The 15,048-nt window shown below is 40.6% G+C and overlaps 1 protein-coding gene across 1 annotated transcript; it reads right to left on the reverse strand.

Annotated features, from left to right (window-relative positions):
- Positions 1 to 241: 241 nt before the first annotated feature.
- On the reverse strand, positions 242 to 14,350 carry OSER1 (oxidative stress responsive serine rich 1). Its single transcript, XM_017541162.2, has 4 exons — positions 14,183 to 14,350; positions 10,230 to 10,338; positions 6,704 to 6,817; positions 242 to 1,474 (listed from the first exon to the last, which is right to left on the reverse strand). The coding sequence occupies exons 2-4, from the start codon at positions 10,304 to 10,306 to the stop codon at positions 790 to 792; spliced, it is 876 nt and encodes a 291-aa protein (XP_017396651.1). The 5' UTR covers positions 10,307 to 10,338; positions 14,183 to 14,350; the 3' UTR covers positions 242 to 789.
- Positions 14,351 to 15,048: the final 698 nt, after the last annotated feature.

The following is a 15,048-nucleotide window of genomic DNA, read 5'->3' on the forward strand; positions in this document are numbered from 1 at the left end:
GAGGTAACTACTTAGAACGTTTGCAACTGAGGTATGAGACCTATATTACAAGTAACAAAAAAACATGCCATATACTTTAAATGCTAGAGATGAAGACACACACTAGTTTCAAATATTACCCCCCCTCCCTCCAACTGAAGCAGTCCATTCCAAGCTGCTTACTTGAAACTGCATGTCACATGTCTCAGGATGAACAGCACCAAGGGCTTATTTAATGATGGGTAATAACTCTCTCAAACAATAGAGGGCAGGCCAGCTAGTTTATTCAAATGGAATCTAAACCTTAGATCTCTAGCTTAACAATAACAGGAGAAACCTTTATAGACACAATAAATCTTGCATTAAATCAGAGGTGGTTTAAATCAGTCTTGCAACTTCTAATGTTCTGGGCTGGCAACTCCAGCATGACAAATGTTTAGTGCAGTTACAAAATCACATTTTACTTCCCTGGCTACCAAACCTTAAACAAATCTGAAAAATGCACCGTTTCACAAAGGCTTTACTATATACCCACTGCTGCCAGTCTCAAGTAATCATGGTTTCTTCATTCCCCAGGAACATTTCTAAATAAGAAGATTTTTCTTTGATCTGCTCGCCTTGAAGTGTATGTAAGAACTCAGAGTAAGTTTAAAGAATGAAGATTAACTGAGATGCCAAGAAGTTTTTATTGCAAGCACAGTGAGCAGAAAGAGATGTCTTCTCACACAAAGTGGCCACAAGGTCTGCCATTAACTAAATCTCTTTGACAAGCCTTCATTGGTTTAAAGCATATGAATTAGCTTCTTGCTATCAGGTGTACATCATTTCTGCCATGTGGGACATTTTCTTGGGAATATACAAGTAATACTCCATGTAGCCTGACAGGTCCTCAATGGTCACATCATCCACAAAGACTCGAGCTTGCTCAGAACAGGATCGGGGAGAGCCGGACAGAGTTCTGGTGTGCAGCGACTGAGAGTAGTCCTCAAGTGTGGATCTTCGTTCTGGAGCCAAGGGAGGGACATTCTGCAGGCCTGAAAAGGAATAGACTTCCATATCATGCCATCTCTTACACTGGCACTCCTTGCCTATGCATGTGCATGGCTTGCCCTGGTTTAGCTTGGAAACTGATTGAAAGTCAGAGAGATCACTGGCTTTGAGACTTGCTTGGGAGACTTGAGTAGTGTCAGAGTCTTCCTTCTTACTCTCTGATGGGAGCCTTGGAATGGAAGTTCCCAAAGGCTCAACAACTGCCCCTGTGTGATTAGCATCGAGAGAAGTAGAGCTTTCTCCTGCACTGAACTCTTTAGGGGTTGAAATTCCCAGCCCACTGCTGCCATCAGGGGTGTCAGTCTGGCTTTTGTGCTTGAGTTGACTGCTGGAAGAAGATGCTATTGTACTGCAATGTATAAACTTTGGAGGATGAAGGACAGGTGACTTAGAACGTCGACGACGCTGAGTTCTCACTGCTCCTCGTGAAGACTTCCTTGTAGACCTAAGAGGAAAATAAATACACAAGAAGATGTTGAGATACAGAGCTGTCCTCAACAGATTCTTAATGAGAGCAGGAAATTTACCTCCCCTCAGATTTATGAGTCTAAGCTCATAATTTCCTCCAAGAGAGACAGCCGCTTCCATTTCCATGCTGCCTAAATCTTTGTGTGTCAAAAACTTCAACATCATCTTATTAGCAAGCTAAAGAACCAGGTGAGATAATGGTATTTTTTAACTGAATCACTTGGGCCAAACATTTGGAACAGAACACATGCCCTATCCCAACTCTCAGAGGGTCTGAAGGAAGCACCTCAGACAGACAACTAAAACAGATTCTGTAAAGCCTAAATATTGTGTCCTAAACTTGAATACATTCTATATGTTATAGCAGCTTCAGAACCACTGTGAGGCTGTTACAAATGACCATTATGCCATTACTATTACATAGATTTCTGATTCATTTATCATTGGTAACAGCCAATCAATCAAAACCAACCAAAAAACAATATTTACAACCCCTGAGGTTTTCAGATACTGAGAATTACTGGACACACTATGTAAGATAACTATTCATAAAATATTTAAATAAATTAAAGAAATGAACGAAAAGATACTTGAAACTGCTAAGTGAATTAGAGACAAGAACCAAACAGGACGCTGAAAAACAAAAAAAATTTTATTTGGAGTTAAACTAAATGAATAGGCTAAACAGAACACAGTAGTCCCATCTTATCCATGGCTTCGCCTTCTATAGTGTCAGTTATCTGCAGTCAACCTTGGTCTGAAAATATTAAATAAATTCCAGAAATAAGCAATTCATAAGCTTTAAATTACGCCCATTGTGAGTGGCATGATGAAATCTTGCACGATCCTGCTCAGTCCTACGTGGGATGTGAATCGTCTCTTCGTCCAGGGTATCCACACTGTGTATGCTACCTACCTATCAGTCGCTTAGTAGCCATCTTCGTGATCAGATCAACTATCATGGTACTGCAGTGCTTGTGTTCAAGTAACTCTTATTTTACTTAACAATGGCCCCAAAGTGCAAGAGTAGTGATGCTGGCAACATGGGTATACCAAGAAAAGCCATGAAGTACTTCTGCTGTGATTAGAATGTGTCACCCAAAAGTTCATGTGCTGTAAACTTGGTCCCCAGCGCATCAGTGCTGAGACCTTTGGGGATGACTGGGTCACGAGGGCTCTGCTTCAAGAATGGATTAATCCATCTACAGATTAATGAATTAAAGAGTTATTCAGGGAGAGGCATAGTTACCACAAGAATGGCTCTGTTATAAAAGCCAGTTTGGCCATTTCTCATGAGCCCCCTTGCCACGTGATATCCTTCCCCATGTTACGATGCAGCAATGAAATACCAGATGCTGATGCCATGCATGCTCTTAGACTTCCCAGCCTCCAGAATTATAAGAAATAAGTCTCTTTAAAAATTACCTAGTCTCAGGTATTGAGTTACAGCAATAGAAAATGAACTAAGACAGCTTTCTTTAAGTGAAAAGGTGAAAGTTCCTGACTTAATAAGGAAAACAAATCATATATTGAGGTTGCTAGGATCTATGGTAAGAACAAATCTCCTATCTGTAAAATTGTGAAGAAGGAAAAACAAATTTGTGATAGTCTTGCTGCTGCACTTCAAACTGAAAGTTACAGCCACACTGCACGGTAAGTCCTTAGTTAAGATGGAAAAGGCATTAAATTTGTAGGTGGAAGACATGAACAACACGTGTTCTGATTGATGGGAAATGGGTTTGATACTGTCTGCAGTTTCAAGTGTCCACTGGGGTTCTTAGAATGTATCCCCTATGGATAAGGGGGACTTGTACAGACAGCTAAAGAAAGAATTACTGACTGGAAAATAAATCTGAATTATTTCTAACAAGGGCCAACAAACTATAGCCTGTGGGTCAAATCTGGCTCCCTGTTTTTGTACAGCTTATGGACACTGCTCCAGTGGGCTAGCACTGCAAGCCACAGAGACCAGGCTAGAGCATCCTCCCCTGCCCTATTCTCCCGGCCTGCCTTCCTAGCCAGTGGACATGTTGCACCACTGTCCAGCACCCACACTGGCTAAGAACTACATGTTGGGTCTCTACTGTTGGCAACTGCTGATCATTGACAGGCAGAATCTCAGTTCAAGACTCCAACCAGTGCTGGGATCTCTGGAGAAGAAAAGATGCGGGGATCTGAGTGTCACTGGGACAGAGAGTAAAACTGACCCTGGCACTTCCTGCTACCCATCCATTCCACAAGATTCTCCTTTCAGGCTAGTCCCTTCATCCTGAGACTGTCTCAGCAACTGAAAACAAAATGTGTCCACCAGCCAGGATGGTCAACCCCAGGCAAACAGGGTAGAGTAGGAGTTCTATAAGCACTTATTAATATCCTTGGATTTTTGCTTCTTGGCCTCCAAAGCCTAAAAAATTTACCACATGGTGCTTTACAAAAAAACTTTGCCAACCCCTGACCTAAAAGGCAGTACAGAAACAAGAATTTGGAAAAAACGTAAAAGTTAAGAGAGATGAGAGTAATTCTGGAATCTTGAATAAATGTATATAGAGAACAGAGGACAAGTGATTTCTAAAGACATAATGACTGAGAAATTTTCTGAATTGATAAGAGAATCTATGAATGCAGGAAGTACACTGGAGCAGGACAAATAAAAAGAAATCCACACAGATACACTCTAGCAAAACTATAGAATAGCAAAGACAACAAGAAGATCTTAAAAGCAGCCAGAGACTAGAAAGATTTCCAAAATAGTAACAATTAGATCGAAGGTATGCCTTTCACTATCAATGTAATGAAACCAGAAGATAATGAACTATACCTTGAAGTGCTAAAAGAAAGTAACTGTCAAACTAGAAATATAATGTCAAGTATATCAACTCTATCTTTCAAAAACAAGGATGAAATAAAGACATTTTCAGATAAATGAGAACAACGTGCAGTTGGTCTTCTGTATCCATGCATTCTACACATGTGGATTAAACCAACAGCAGACTGAAAATATCCGGGAAAAAAACAATTCCACAAAATTCCAAAAAGCAAAACTTGAATTTGCTGTGCTCTGAGTACTATGCTGACTCCATGTGAGTGAAGCGTTGTATACACATTGTGGTGGGTATTATAAGTAATCTAGAGTTGATTTAAAGTATACAGGTGAATGAGCATAGGTAATATGCAAATACTACACCATTCTGTCTAACAGACATAAGCATGGTCAGATTTTGGTAATGAGAGGGGCGTGTGAGTGTGGATGACCTGGAATCAATCCCCATGGATACAGATGATTGTTATTTATCAATAGGACACGACGTTACTTAACATCAGCAGCACATTTCAAATGTATTCTATATGGAGTTACACAATGCAGAGGTCCTATTTAATAGCAATAAACCTTCATTAAAGAAACTACTTTGGGAAAAAAGTGAGTGTATATGGGAGGTCTGAGGTGAAAGCATGGTGAGCAAACAAATTATAACAAGTAGATAAATCTAAATAAATACTGTCTGCTTAAATAATAATAAAACCTAGTTTGTGAGATAAAAAATAAGTAACATAACTAAAATATTGGGCAACTACATCATGGACATCAGGAGATCATAGGAAAAGGGTTTTAAGGAGAAGGGCTAAAATACTATTAACTTTTGTCTTTGTTAAAAGCATGCACAGTAAAATCAAGGCTAACAACTACTAAAAGAATAGAAACAGGCTGGGCGCAGTGGTTCATGCCTGTAATCCCAGCATGGGAGGCCGAGCTGGGCAGATCACCTGAGGTCAGGAGTTTGAGGCCGGCCTGACGTACATGGTGAAACCCCGTCTCTACTAAAAATACAAAAATTAGCCAGGCATGGTGGCAGGCACCTGTAATCCCAGCTACTCAGGAGGCTGAGGCAGGAGAACTGCTTGAACCTAGGAGGCAGAGGTTGCAGTGAGCTGAGATCACGCCATTGTCCACCACTGTACTCTAGCCCGCTTGACAGAGCTAGACTCTGTCTCAAAAAGAAAACAAAGAAAAAGCAAAAGAATAGAAACAAAGTGTGCCATTTTCAAACCACTAGAGGGAAGAAACAAACAAAATCCTTTCAAACAATTGTTTTCAAAGGAGAAGAGGCAAGGTGAAAAAAGAAAAAAAGAAAAAAAAATAGAAGAAAAGCAGGACAGAGGGAAGGAGGTAAAAAAATTTAAAAAAAATATATATCAATAATCAAATAAATGTAAACACACTAAACTCAGCAGCTAAAAAACTGATCATCAAATTGAATAAATCAGAAAAAAATAAAACCTAGTCATAAACTATTTATATGAAACATACCTAAAATTTAAGAACACAGAATGCTTGAAAGAATAGAAGGCTGGGTGTGGTGGCTCATGTCTATAATCCCAGCACTTTGGGAGGCCAAGGCAGGTGGATCACTTAAGGTCAGGGGTTCAAGACCAGCCTGGCCAACATGGTGAAACCTAACCTTTACTAAAAACACAGAAATTAACTTGGCGTGGTAGCAGACACCTGTAATTCCAGCTACCTGGAAGGCCAAGGCAGGAGAACTGCCTGAACCTGAGAGGCCGAGGGTGCAGTGAGCTGAGATTGTGCCACTGCACTCCAGTCTGTGTGACAGAGTAAGAGTGAGACTCTGTCTCAAAAAAAAAAAAAAAAAAGAAACCACACATAAGGGAAACACTAACTATAAGAAAACTAAAACTAAAAACCATTATGAGGGATTAAGAATGTCACTACATAATAAAAGTTTCAATTCAGGAGGGAAACATTCTAAACCTGAATAAACCTATGCTATAGAAATCTAACAAAATAACAAGATACATAAAGCAAAAATATAGAATTTAAAGGGAAAATAGACAAATTCACTTCCATGGGGTATATTTCAACATACATCTTTATTATTTATAAGTCAAGTTGACCAAAAAATTGAAAAATAGTTGAACACATTTAGAAGTCATTTAATGAACGCAGAACCCAATAACAATTAGAGAAGTCCCAATCTTCTCAAATACACACAGAATATATATAGAAATTGACTATAGACCAGGCCAAACAGAAAGTCTCAGCAAATTCAGCAAAAGAAGGAGTAGGTCCTTCTCTGATCATTGGGTTTTAGGTTCTGTATCAAAACCTACTCTTTGGACATTCAGGAAGGAAATTCCAATAATATTTTATAACATCAGAATAAAAATCATTTCAGTAAGAAGCTCTTACCCATGCCAACTGTCTTTAGATGCACATGTGGTTTTAGGTTTGGGATCGTCTGTTGCTGCTCTGACTGGTGCTCTGACACCTGTGCCTTCTCCAACAGACAGAGATGCTATGGACCTGACGACAAGAACAAAAGTTTATGGCTACAGAAAACTGTAAAATGAGGAGAATATATTGTTCTCACTAACTCAAATTCAACATTTATCACTACATTTTTTTCTAGTTTAAGTTTCTCAAACATTGCTTAGCTTTTAGTGTGAATTTTCCTTCAAAACCAAATTTAGAGGATCCCTAAAAGCCCATGATTGCAAAATCATAAGCCAAAGTATGACTGGTAAGTATACCCAGCAGCAGGATATAAATAGACTTTCAGACTGTTTCTCTGGGGCAGATGAGGCCTTATGACCAGAGAACGTTAATGACACTGACCATTTATTTTATGCAGGCAAACCAGAGTCATAGAACTAAGTTTAGAAGCAAAAACATTAGGAGACTCCATCTAACTTAAAACTGAATATATTTTCAAATATTATTCAACTTTTAGAAAAATATTCTAAATTTTGCAACTAATAAACTTGAAATATTACTCAGAGTTAAATCCTTATGGTTTAAAATTATACAGATAACATGGGTTCCCAGTAAAGAACACGAAAAAATCTAAAAGCAAGAAAAACAGAATCATCCATAACCTTACAACCCAGAGACTACCAACATCAAACATTGGTGGAAATCCTTCTGGACTTTTTCCACACACCACACACATCCCTCCTACTATACATGCTATATTGTTGACAAAAAATTCTTTTTCTAGAAAGAAACATTAATCTACTAAAATAATGTTCAATGAAACATAAAGTAAAAAGTGGGAATAACCTAAATATCTAATAGAAAAAAATACTGTATTTCTAAATTATGGCATAGCTATACAATGAAATGTTGGGAATTTATTAGAAATTAAGTGTACAAAGAACTTTCAATGATATGGCGTAATGTTTATAAAGAGAAAGCAGCATGGTTAAACACCTATACATACATATGATCTCAACTATGTAAAATAAGTATAGGCTATCATGAACCAGTGGTCTAGATGTTAAGAGCAGTTATAGTAAACTGTGATTTTTACTTCCATTTTTATCCTGTTTTGTTTTTGTAAATTTTTCTATAATAAGCATGTATTATGTTACAGTCAGATAAAAAGGATATTGTTTTGTAATAAATATATAGCGATTTGTCCTAATAAGACAAATACCATTAAGGAATCAAAACCTGTTGAACAGGATCATGCTAAATTCCTGGCAAGGCTTGGTTGATTTATGAGTCAATCCCTCAGATGTCCCATTTGTAAACTGGCAACAATATAAAACAATTAGAAATATACGACACACTACTACACAAATCTTATTCTGCTTAGTCATGCTAATGACTCACCCCTTCTCTTACTTTGGTTTCTCAAATGTTCTCCTTCTCTTCTTATAATTTTATTCAAGGCAGAATACATACTACAAATATATAATTTTTTTTCAGCTTTTATTTTAGATACAGGTGATACATGTGTAGGATTGCTCATGAGTGTACTGGACTCAGGTCGTGAACACAATACCCAATAGGTAGGTTTTCAGCCCACATTCCGCTCCCGCCCTCCCCACTCCAGTAGTCAGCAGGGTCTACTGTTCCCATGTGTGCTCAATATTTAGCTCCCACTTCTAAGTGAGAACATGCAGCATTTGGTTTTACAAACATATAATTTTTGACCATATGTTTTCAAAATTTAAAAAACAATGTTTCAAGTAATTTTTAGGGATACCAAAATGACTTATTTTTACTCTTTTTGTTTGTTTTTTTTGAGACAGAGTCTCACTCTGTTGCCCAGGTGCTGTGGCATGAGCTCAGCTTACTCCAACCTCCACCTCCTGGGCTCAAGTGATCCTCCCGCCTCAGCCTACAGAGTAGCTGGGACTACAGGCATGCACTACCATGACTAGCTAATTTTTTGTTTTTTTCAGTAGAAAAGGGGTTTTGCCACGTTGCCCATGCTGGTTTTGAACTCCTGGGCTCAAGTGATCTGCCCACGTTGGCCTCCCAAAGTGCTGGAATTATAGGCCTGAGGCATCATGCCCAGCCTGGCTTAATTTTCTATTTCAACCTCTTGAAACATCAAGAAAAGTCTGTGTAGCAAGAGTTACTTACATAAATTTACACACTAAAAGATTTATATGTATAATTGTGTGTATACATGTCTAGTATTTTCCTGATTTAAAAAATTATTCCTATACAAGAAATCACAAAGGACACACTGCAGCCACAATCTGGAACAATCTGCTTCTCTGCTTTGCTTCCGTTTCCCAAGACAATTTATCAAAGTATTGATATGAACTGGCAAGATGACCATATTAGAAAACTATCAGGAGAAAAGGTATGTTTTTGAAGTATCATGGAAGCACACGAGCCATCTATAACATCTACTGCGCAAATCTATCAGCAAAAAGCTTCTCATTTGATACACCGAAAATAGTACCAGCAATAGGCAAGTGGCTATATCAACAACTAACATCTATTTAATTTTTACTTTGTGCTCGGTACTGCATGCATTTCTTTATATTGTCTTCAAGGTGCCATATAAAGGATGGTTAAGAGCGCAAGTTCTGCAGACAGGCTGTCTAGGTTCAAATCCCGGCTCTGCAACTTCTTACCAATGTGACTTTTAGCAAGTAATTTAATTTGTGTGAGTCTTATCTGCAAACTGAAATGACAAAAGTATCCATCTCCTAGGGTGGTAGTGAGGATTAAATAATGTCCACAAAGTACTTAACCCAGTGTTGAGGACACAGTAGTGAATAATAAACATTAATGATTATTATTTTTACTTGTGGCGTGTTCTTTGGGCTTTCAAGTGTTTAGTTTCCATTCATGAAAAGAAAAATTCTTGTATCCACTAAAAATGTTAGTATTTCTTTTGGCCTGGGAGACAAAACTGGGGTGAGAAGAGTCTTACACAGAACATTTTGCAAAGGGTGAAACATTAATATTCAGACAGCAGCTGGTATGCAGGTGCTCTAATTAGTTTGGCCAAAGGGTCCAAGATTATTGATCTCTGTGACAGAACCCTACTGAATAGAGGTTTCCATAGTGACAGGCTTAGCAATCACAGACCATGAAATCTACAATGTCTTCATAGATTTCTATTGAGCCAACCACTTTAGTGAAAAATACTATGATTCCTTTGAGATACATGACAAAATCCCTGATGGGATACTGCTTGATAATCTTTGATTTAAAAACCCTCCTCAAAGTTAACAAAAACCAAAACACCCAACTTAGGAGGGCAAATGAACTGCTACTCTTCAAATTTAACTAAAGAGTTTTTTATTAAAATAAAACAATACTGTGCAGAATCTGGAAGAATGTCACACTAGCAGCATTTATATCTTCTTTGAATAATGAGAAATATTAAAAGAGGAAGAGCTTTTTAGGGAAAAGTGACTATCTAAAATGAGTAAATAATTCCAAATAATAATACATATTTAGTTACCCTGATGCATCCACTCTTAATTTCTTGAAAGCAGTCTGTAGACTCTCCTCCTCTCCATCTTTGGCTTCGGATTTCATTGTGAAAGTTTTTACACTACTTATTGATGTTCCTGTTAACATTAACAAAGAAAATAAAGTGAGCAAAGTAAAAACAAGTGGGATCAAAAGTATAAACTTCTGTTAAAAATTTATATTCCTGTTACCATTACTGTTAGAAGAAAAAAAAGCAAATTTGTATTTCTAAAAGGAAGTTTCAGTGTAGATAACTGAAGACTATAGGTTTCATTTATTAAGGGGAAACAAATGAAATGATACCAAAAAATGGGTATGTACTATGACAGAATATAAACTGTTCGAATACTTGATGCCAATATCCTATTACACAATTTTGGAAACCAGATGACCTAAAATCTATGTTTCAGTACACGTACTTTTTAACAGGGGAATCTCCCCAGTTGGTCTAGAAACCTATGGACAAAATGATACCAGAAATAAAAGAGAATAGCTCAAACCATAGCACTCTGATTCTTTAAAATGACACTATTTGTCTGGCCTAACCCTAGTTGAGTATAACTTCATGACATACGATAGCATTTCTCTAAAGCAATCCTGACCCAGACAGCTATGTTCAGGAAGACATGTTTTAGAGAACAAGATGTTACCACTGTTAAAGCAGAATTAGAAATATACTCTACCAATAAGGTTTATATTTCCATTTGTGGGTTTTTTTTTTTCCATAGCCTGGAGTAGTGTAATTGTTAAACAATTAATGAACTACACTTGTGATCCCCTCAAAAAATTCATTGTGCACGAGTGAAAAAAAAGATTTCTTTAGCCAAAAGAAAGGTCGAAAGAAAAAAAAAATAAACTACTATTGTGTAGATGCACCATTAAATGATCTCTTAACTAGTCTGATTAACCAAAGTCCTCCATATTTTCCACCTGATTTTTATCTTCAAACAAAGAAAGGGAGAAGAATCAACCAAAGCAACAAGAAATGCAACAGAGAAGTCTGCTAATAAACCCTTGAATCTAGTCTCCAAATTATTTTTTTCACTCAAAGTTATTAGTACCAAATCCTGAATAAAAATTAAGCAAACCAGCATCTGTGAACATTATCAGAGAGAATCTAAAAGAAAAAGCAAAACAAAAAAAATAGAAATAGTTTTTTTTGAGATGGAGTCTTGCTGAGACAAGAATCTTGTTCTGTTGCCCAGGCTGGAGTGCACTGGCACAATCTGAGCTCACCGCAACCTCCACCTCCCAGGTTCAAGCGATTCTCCTGCCTCAGCCTCCCCAGTAGCTGGGACTAAAGACACGCGCCACCACGCCCAGCTAATTTTTGTATTTTTAGTGGAGATGGGGTTTCACCATTTCTAAGCTGTTGCCCCCCACTCCCCACTCCACTCCACTTAGGCATTCTTAGAGGGAGCAATGCATCTCCACTGGCTCTTGGGTCCTCTCTGATTCATATCTGGTTTCTCAGGGTGGCTCCGAAGTTATTGTGAGACCGCTAATATTCCAAAGGTCAAGGTGTCATGATGTTTGATATAATGTAACCATGTAGTACCAGCAGCAAAATAAAGAGGCAAGGAATCAGGACTTCTCGCTTATTTGCAGAATTTAAGGTATTGTAGGCAGCGCTCTCTGGGGAACACTGAAAACAGTCTCAAAATAATTCAGCTACTAAAAAAAAAAAATCACCCAGCCTGCACCTCAACTTCTCAGGACAAAAAAAAAAAAAATTAAATACACTCTCCACATACATTTTGCTGGTTTATTTAAGTGCATGAACATGAAGAAACACTATCTTCACAATCCCATGCTTCATTAGTCTCTCATTCTCAATTTAGGGCAGGATCCCCCCAAATACACAATAAACTCCTATATACCTGGGGGGAGAGGTGAGCAATCACTTATTCCAGTATTTTCAAAGCTTCACATCATCTAAAAAAAGTACTATGGTAGGCTGTAAACAGATTATTCCTGCTGGTAGAACTAAACTGAAGTTTGACTTACAGTGTTCCTCAATTACCTTATGACCCGTTTAGTCAATGTTCAGCCCTTACAGAGTTAGTAAATCATCTGAGCCAATCTCCCCAACTCGCAGACCCCACACAAGTCCTCTTTAACCCTCTCTGGAAATGAGTCAACATATTTACGTACACATCAAATTTAAGTATACACTGCTGAAACCTACAGGCAGAAATTCATTTCTTCCACAAATATTTACAGAATTCCTACCACGTGCACGATACTAGACTGAATGCTAGGGACAGAAGCCTAAACTCCATTTCTGTAAGGCCTAGAATATCATTCCTGCCCTCCAACAGCTTACAATGTAACACTGCGCTAAGAGCCTCTGAAGCCACAGACATAACTTTTAATTATACCATGCTGACTAATAGCATGGCAGGCGATCACACTAGATGTTAATACAAACTTTACATTCCTGTTGACACACTAAGAAAATCTATCATCTAAAAAGCAAAACAGGCCAAAATTAAAATCTGGCTACAGACTAAAACTTCAGGAATGAAGTTCTGTCTAAACGATTTTCAGACTTTCAGCATTTTTGACCACTCGCCTTTTTTCTGTTATTTTAGCCCAGAGCAAAGGTGTTGGGCGTAACTTTAAGAGCTAGAGGAGAGCATGTTTGTAATTATAAAAAGCTCACTATGCCCCCCTGCATCCCCAGATCCCCATTCACTCAAAGCAAGGGCTGTACAACTAACTCTGGACAACAGATATAACTGGCTTGCCCTTCTTCATTAGTATTAAATTTGTGGGAGACAGTCTTGGCGTTTTCACTGCAGTGAACTCTTCAAGTTGAACAATCTCCAAAGAGATGAAACTTTAAAGCCTATTCCAAGTTACTTTATGTTAACTCAAATCACACGGGGCAATTTAACTGTGCCTCGGATTTTCCACAACCTTACGAAAATTACAAAGTTCTTCGAAGTTCCTCCATCAAAAGGACATATTCCTGGTTTTTCTGTTTCAACGAAAGAAATGCGTCACAATCTTATTTGTATCTTGCCGTTTTAACCAAGACCTCCGTGAATCTCAAGTCTAGGTCTACATTTCCAGGCCTCTGAGAAGACCAGTGAACAATTAATAAGGGATGTGCGCGGGTAAGCGCTGTCATCACAACGTTCAAGATTTCGAAACTCCCAGACCACCAGGAAGCGTAGAGTACGGGAAAGAAAACCCTGCCCAGCAACTCGAAGAGGCAAACTAGACCGGGAGAAAACAATCGGCCCCTAGGACAAAAAGCACATTCACACCTTCCTGTGCAACCTACTCATCCCTTTACACTCGCAGTGCTGCAACCAAAACACGAAGTTATTTCTTTTCACCAGGAATCTGGGCCTGTCGCGGTTAAACATGAACAGAGGAAAACTTCTGGTCAGAACCCGGGGGGAGAGGGGGGCGGACAGGACCGGGCTGTCCGGGGGCTCCGCCCGTCAGGGGTCTCCAGCTGGAAAGTTGCCCTCCTCGGGAGATTCCCGGGGTCAGACGAGAGACTGAAGTCGGAGCGAAGCACAAGGGATGCGGGAGAAGAAACGAGTGGAGCCGAGGAGGCAGCCAACGAGAACGGGGCTATGAAGAGAGCGGGAAAGGGCGGGAAGGGGCAAAGGGCGGCCAAGGAGGGCGAAAAGGGGAAGCTGCCGCTGGGCGGGAGACGGCGGAGGAGCGGGACGGGGCGGAGGAGCGGGACGGGGCGGGGGCCGCGAGAGGATAGGAAGGCGGGAAGGGGAGAGAGCGCGGAACTCGGAGCTCCAGCAGGTACAGGCCGCGGCGGAGGAGGGGGCGCGGAGAGGCCGGGGCCTAGCCCAGGGAAACGACGCGACCCGAGGCGGGCGGGCCCGGGGAAAGCCGCCCGCGGCCCGGCCGGCTGTGGAGGCCGAGATGCGGTACCGCGGCCCCTCTCCGTCACGTCAGGGCACTTACCTCCTCGCAGCTGGGGCACTCGAGTGTTCAGGCGCCGTCAGTTCAGAGCGTTTCTCCCGAATCTCCGCGCCCGACTGACCCGGATCCAAACCCGCCAAGGGGGCGGCCCGCGCCTCAGGAGTTGCACTGAGCCTGCGCATTCCCGCATGCGCCCCGCCCCCCTACCCATGCTCCTCCCACACCAGTGAGTCGGCAGCGCGGCAGGCGACGACTGCGCAGGCGCAGGGCGGCGCCCGCGCCACTCTAATGCCCCGCCCCCGCCCCTTTCGGTAGCACGTGCGCCGTACATCATTTCCTGTTATTCTTCGGTTTTTCTCCTCCCAGTGGCGTGGGTTTGCTCCCGGCCTGCTTTTGGGGCGTGCCTGCTTCCTCCTCTCTGTCAAGTGAGCGAGTAAGCGCCAGGCAACACAGTCGCCCTCTGCGTCCACCGTCCTGGGATCTCCTTGTGCTTGGTCCTCTACTTGAAGTCACCTATGCAGTGGAATTCCGCGGAGCGGGGCGAGGACAGGGTGCGGGGGTCTTTATGGCAGCGGATCCCCGGCTGAGCGCTTGGCCAGTGTCTCAGTGATACTAGAATCTGGACTGCCTGCGACCTTTCCTGGGCTCGGATACCAGCCCTCGCCTTCTCGTGATCTTTCAGGGCCTGCAGAGAAGCGAAGAGGTATTGAACGTGGCCAGGGTCATTCATGGGAAGCCGGAATTAGAATTGAATTGAAATGCCTTCGCTTTTGATACCGCTGCTGTTTGTCTTCAGCCAACTGCTTTTCCTTCTCTGAGTCTCAGTTTTCCGTCTAGTAAGTGAGGAATTTGGACCTTAATCGGTGAATCGTTTTTTCAGATGTAGACTCCTTTGAGAATTTCTAATG

The sequence above is a fragment of the Cebus imitator genome, unplaced genomic scaffold, assembly GCF_001604975.1.
Source record: "Cebus imitator isolate Cc_AM_T3 unplaced genomic scaffold, Cebus_imitator-1.0 Scaffold132, whole genome shotgun sequence".
In the NCBI taxonomy this organism is placed as follows: Eukaryota; Metazoa; Chordata; class Mammalia; order Primates; family Cebidae; genus Cebus; species Cebus imitator.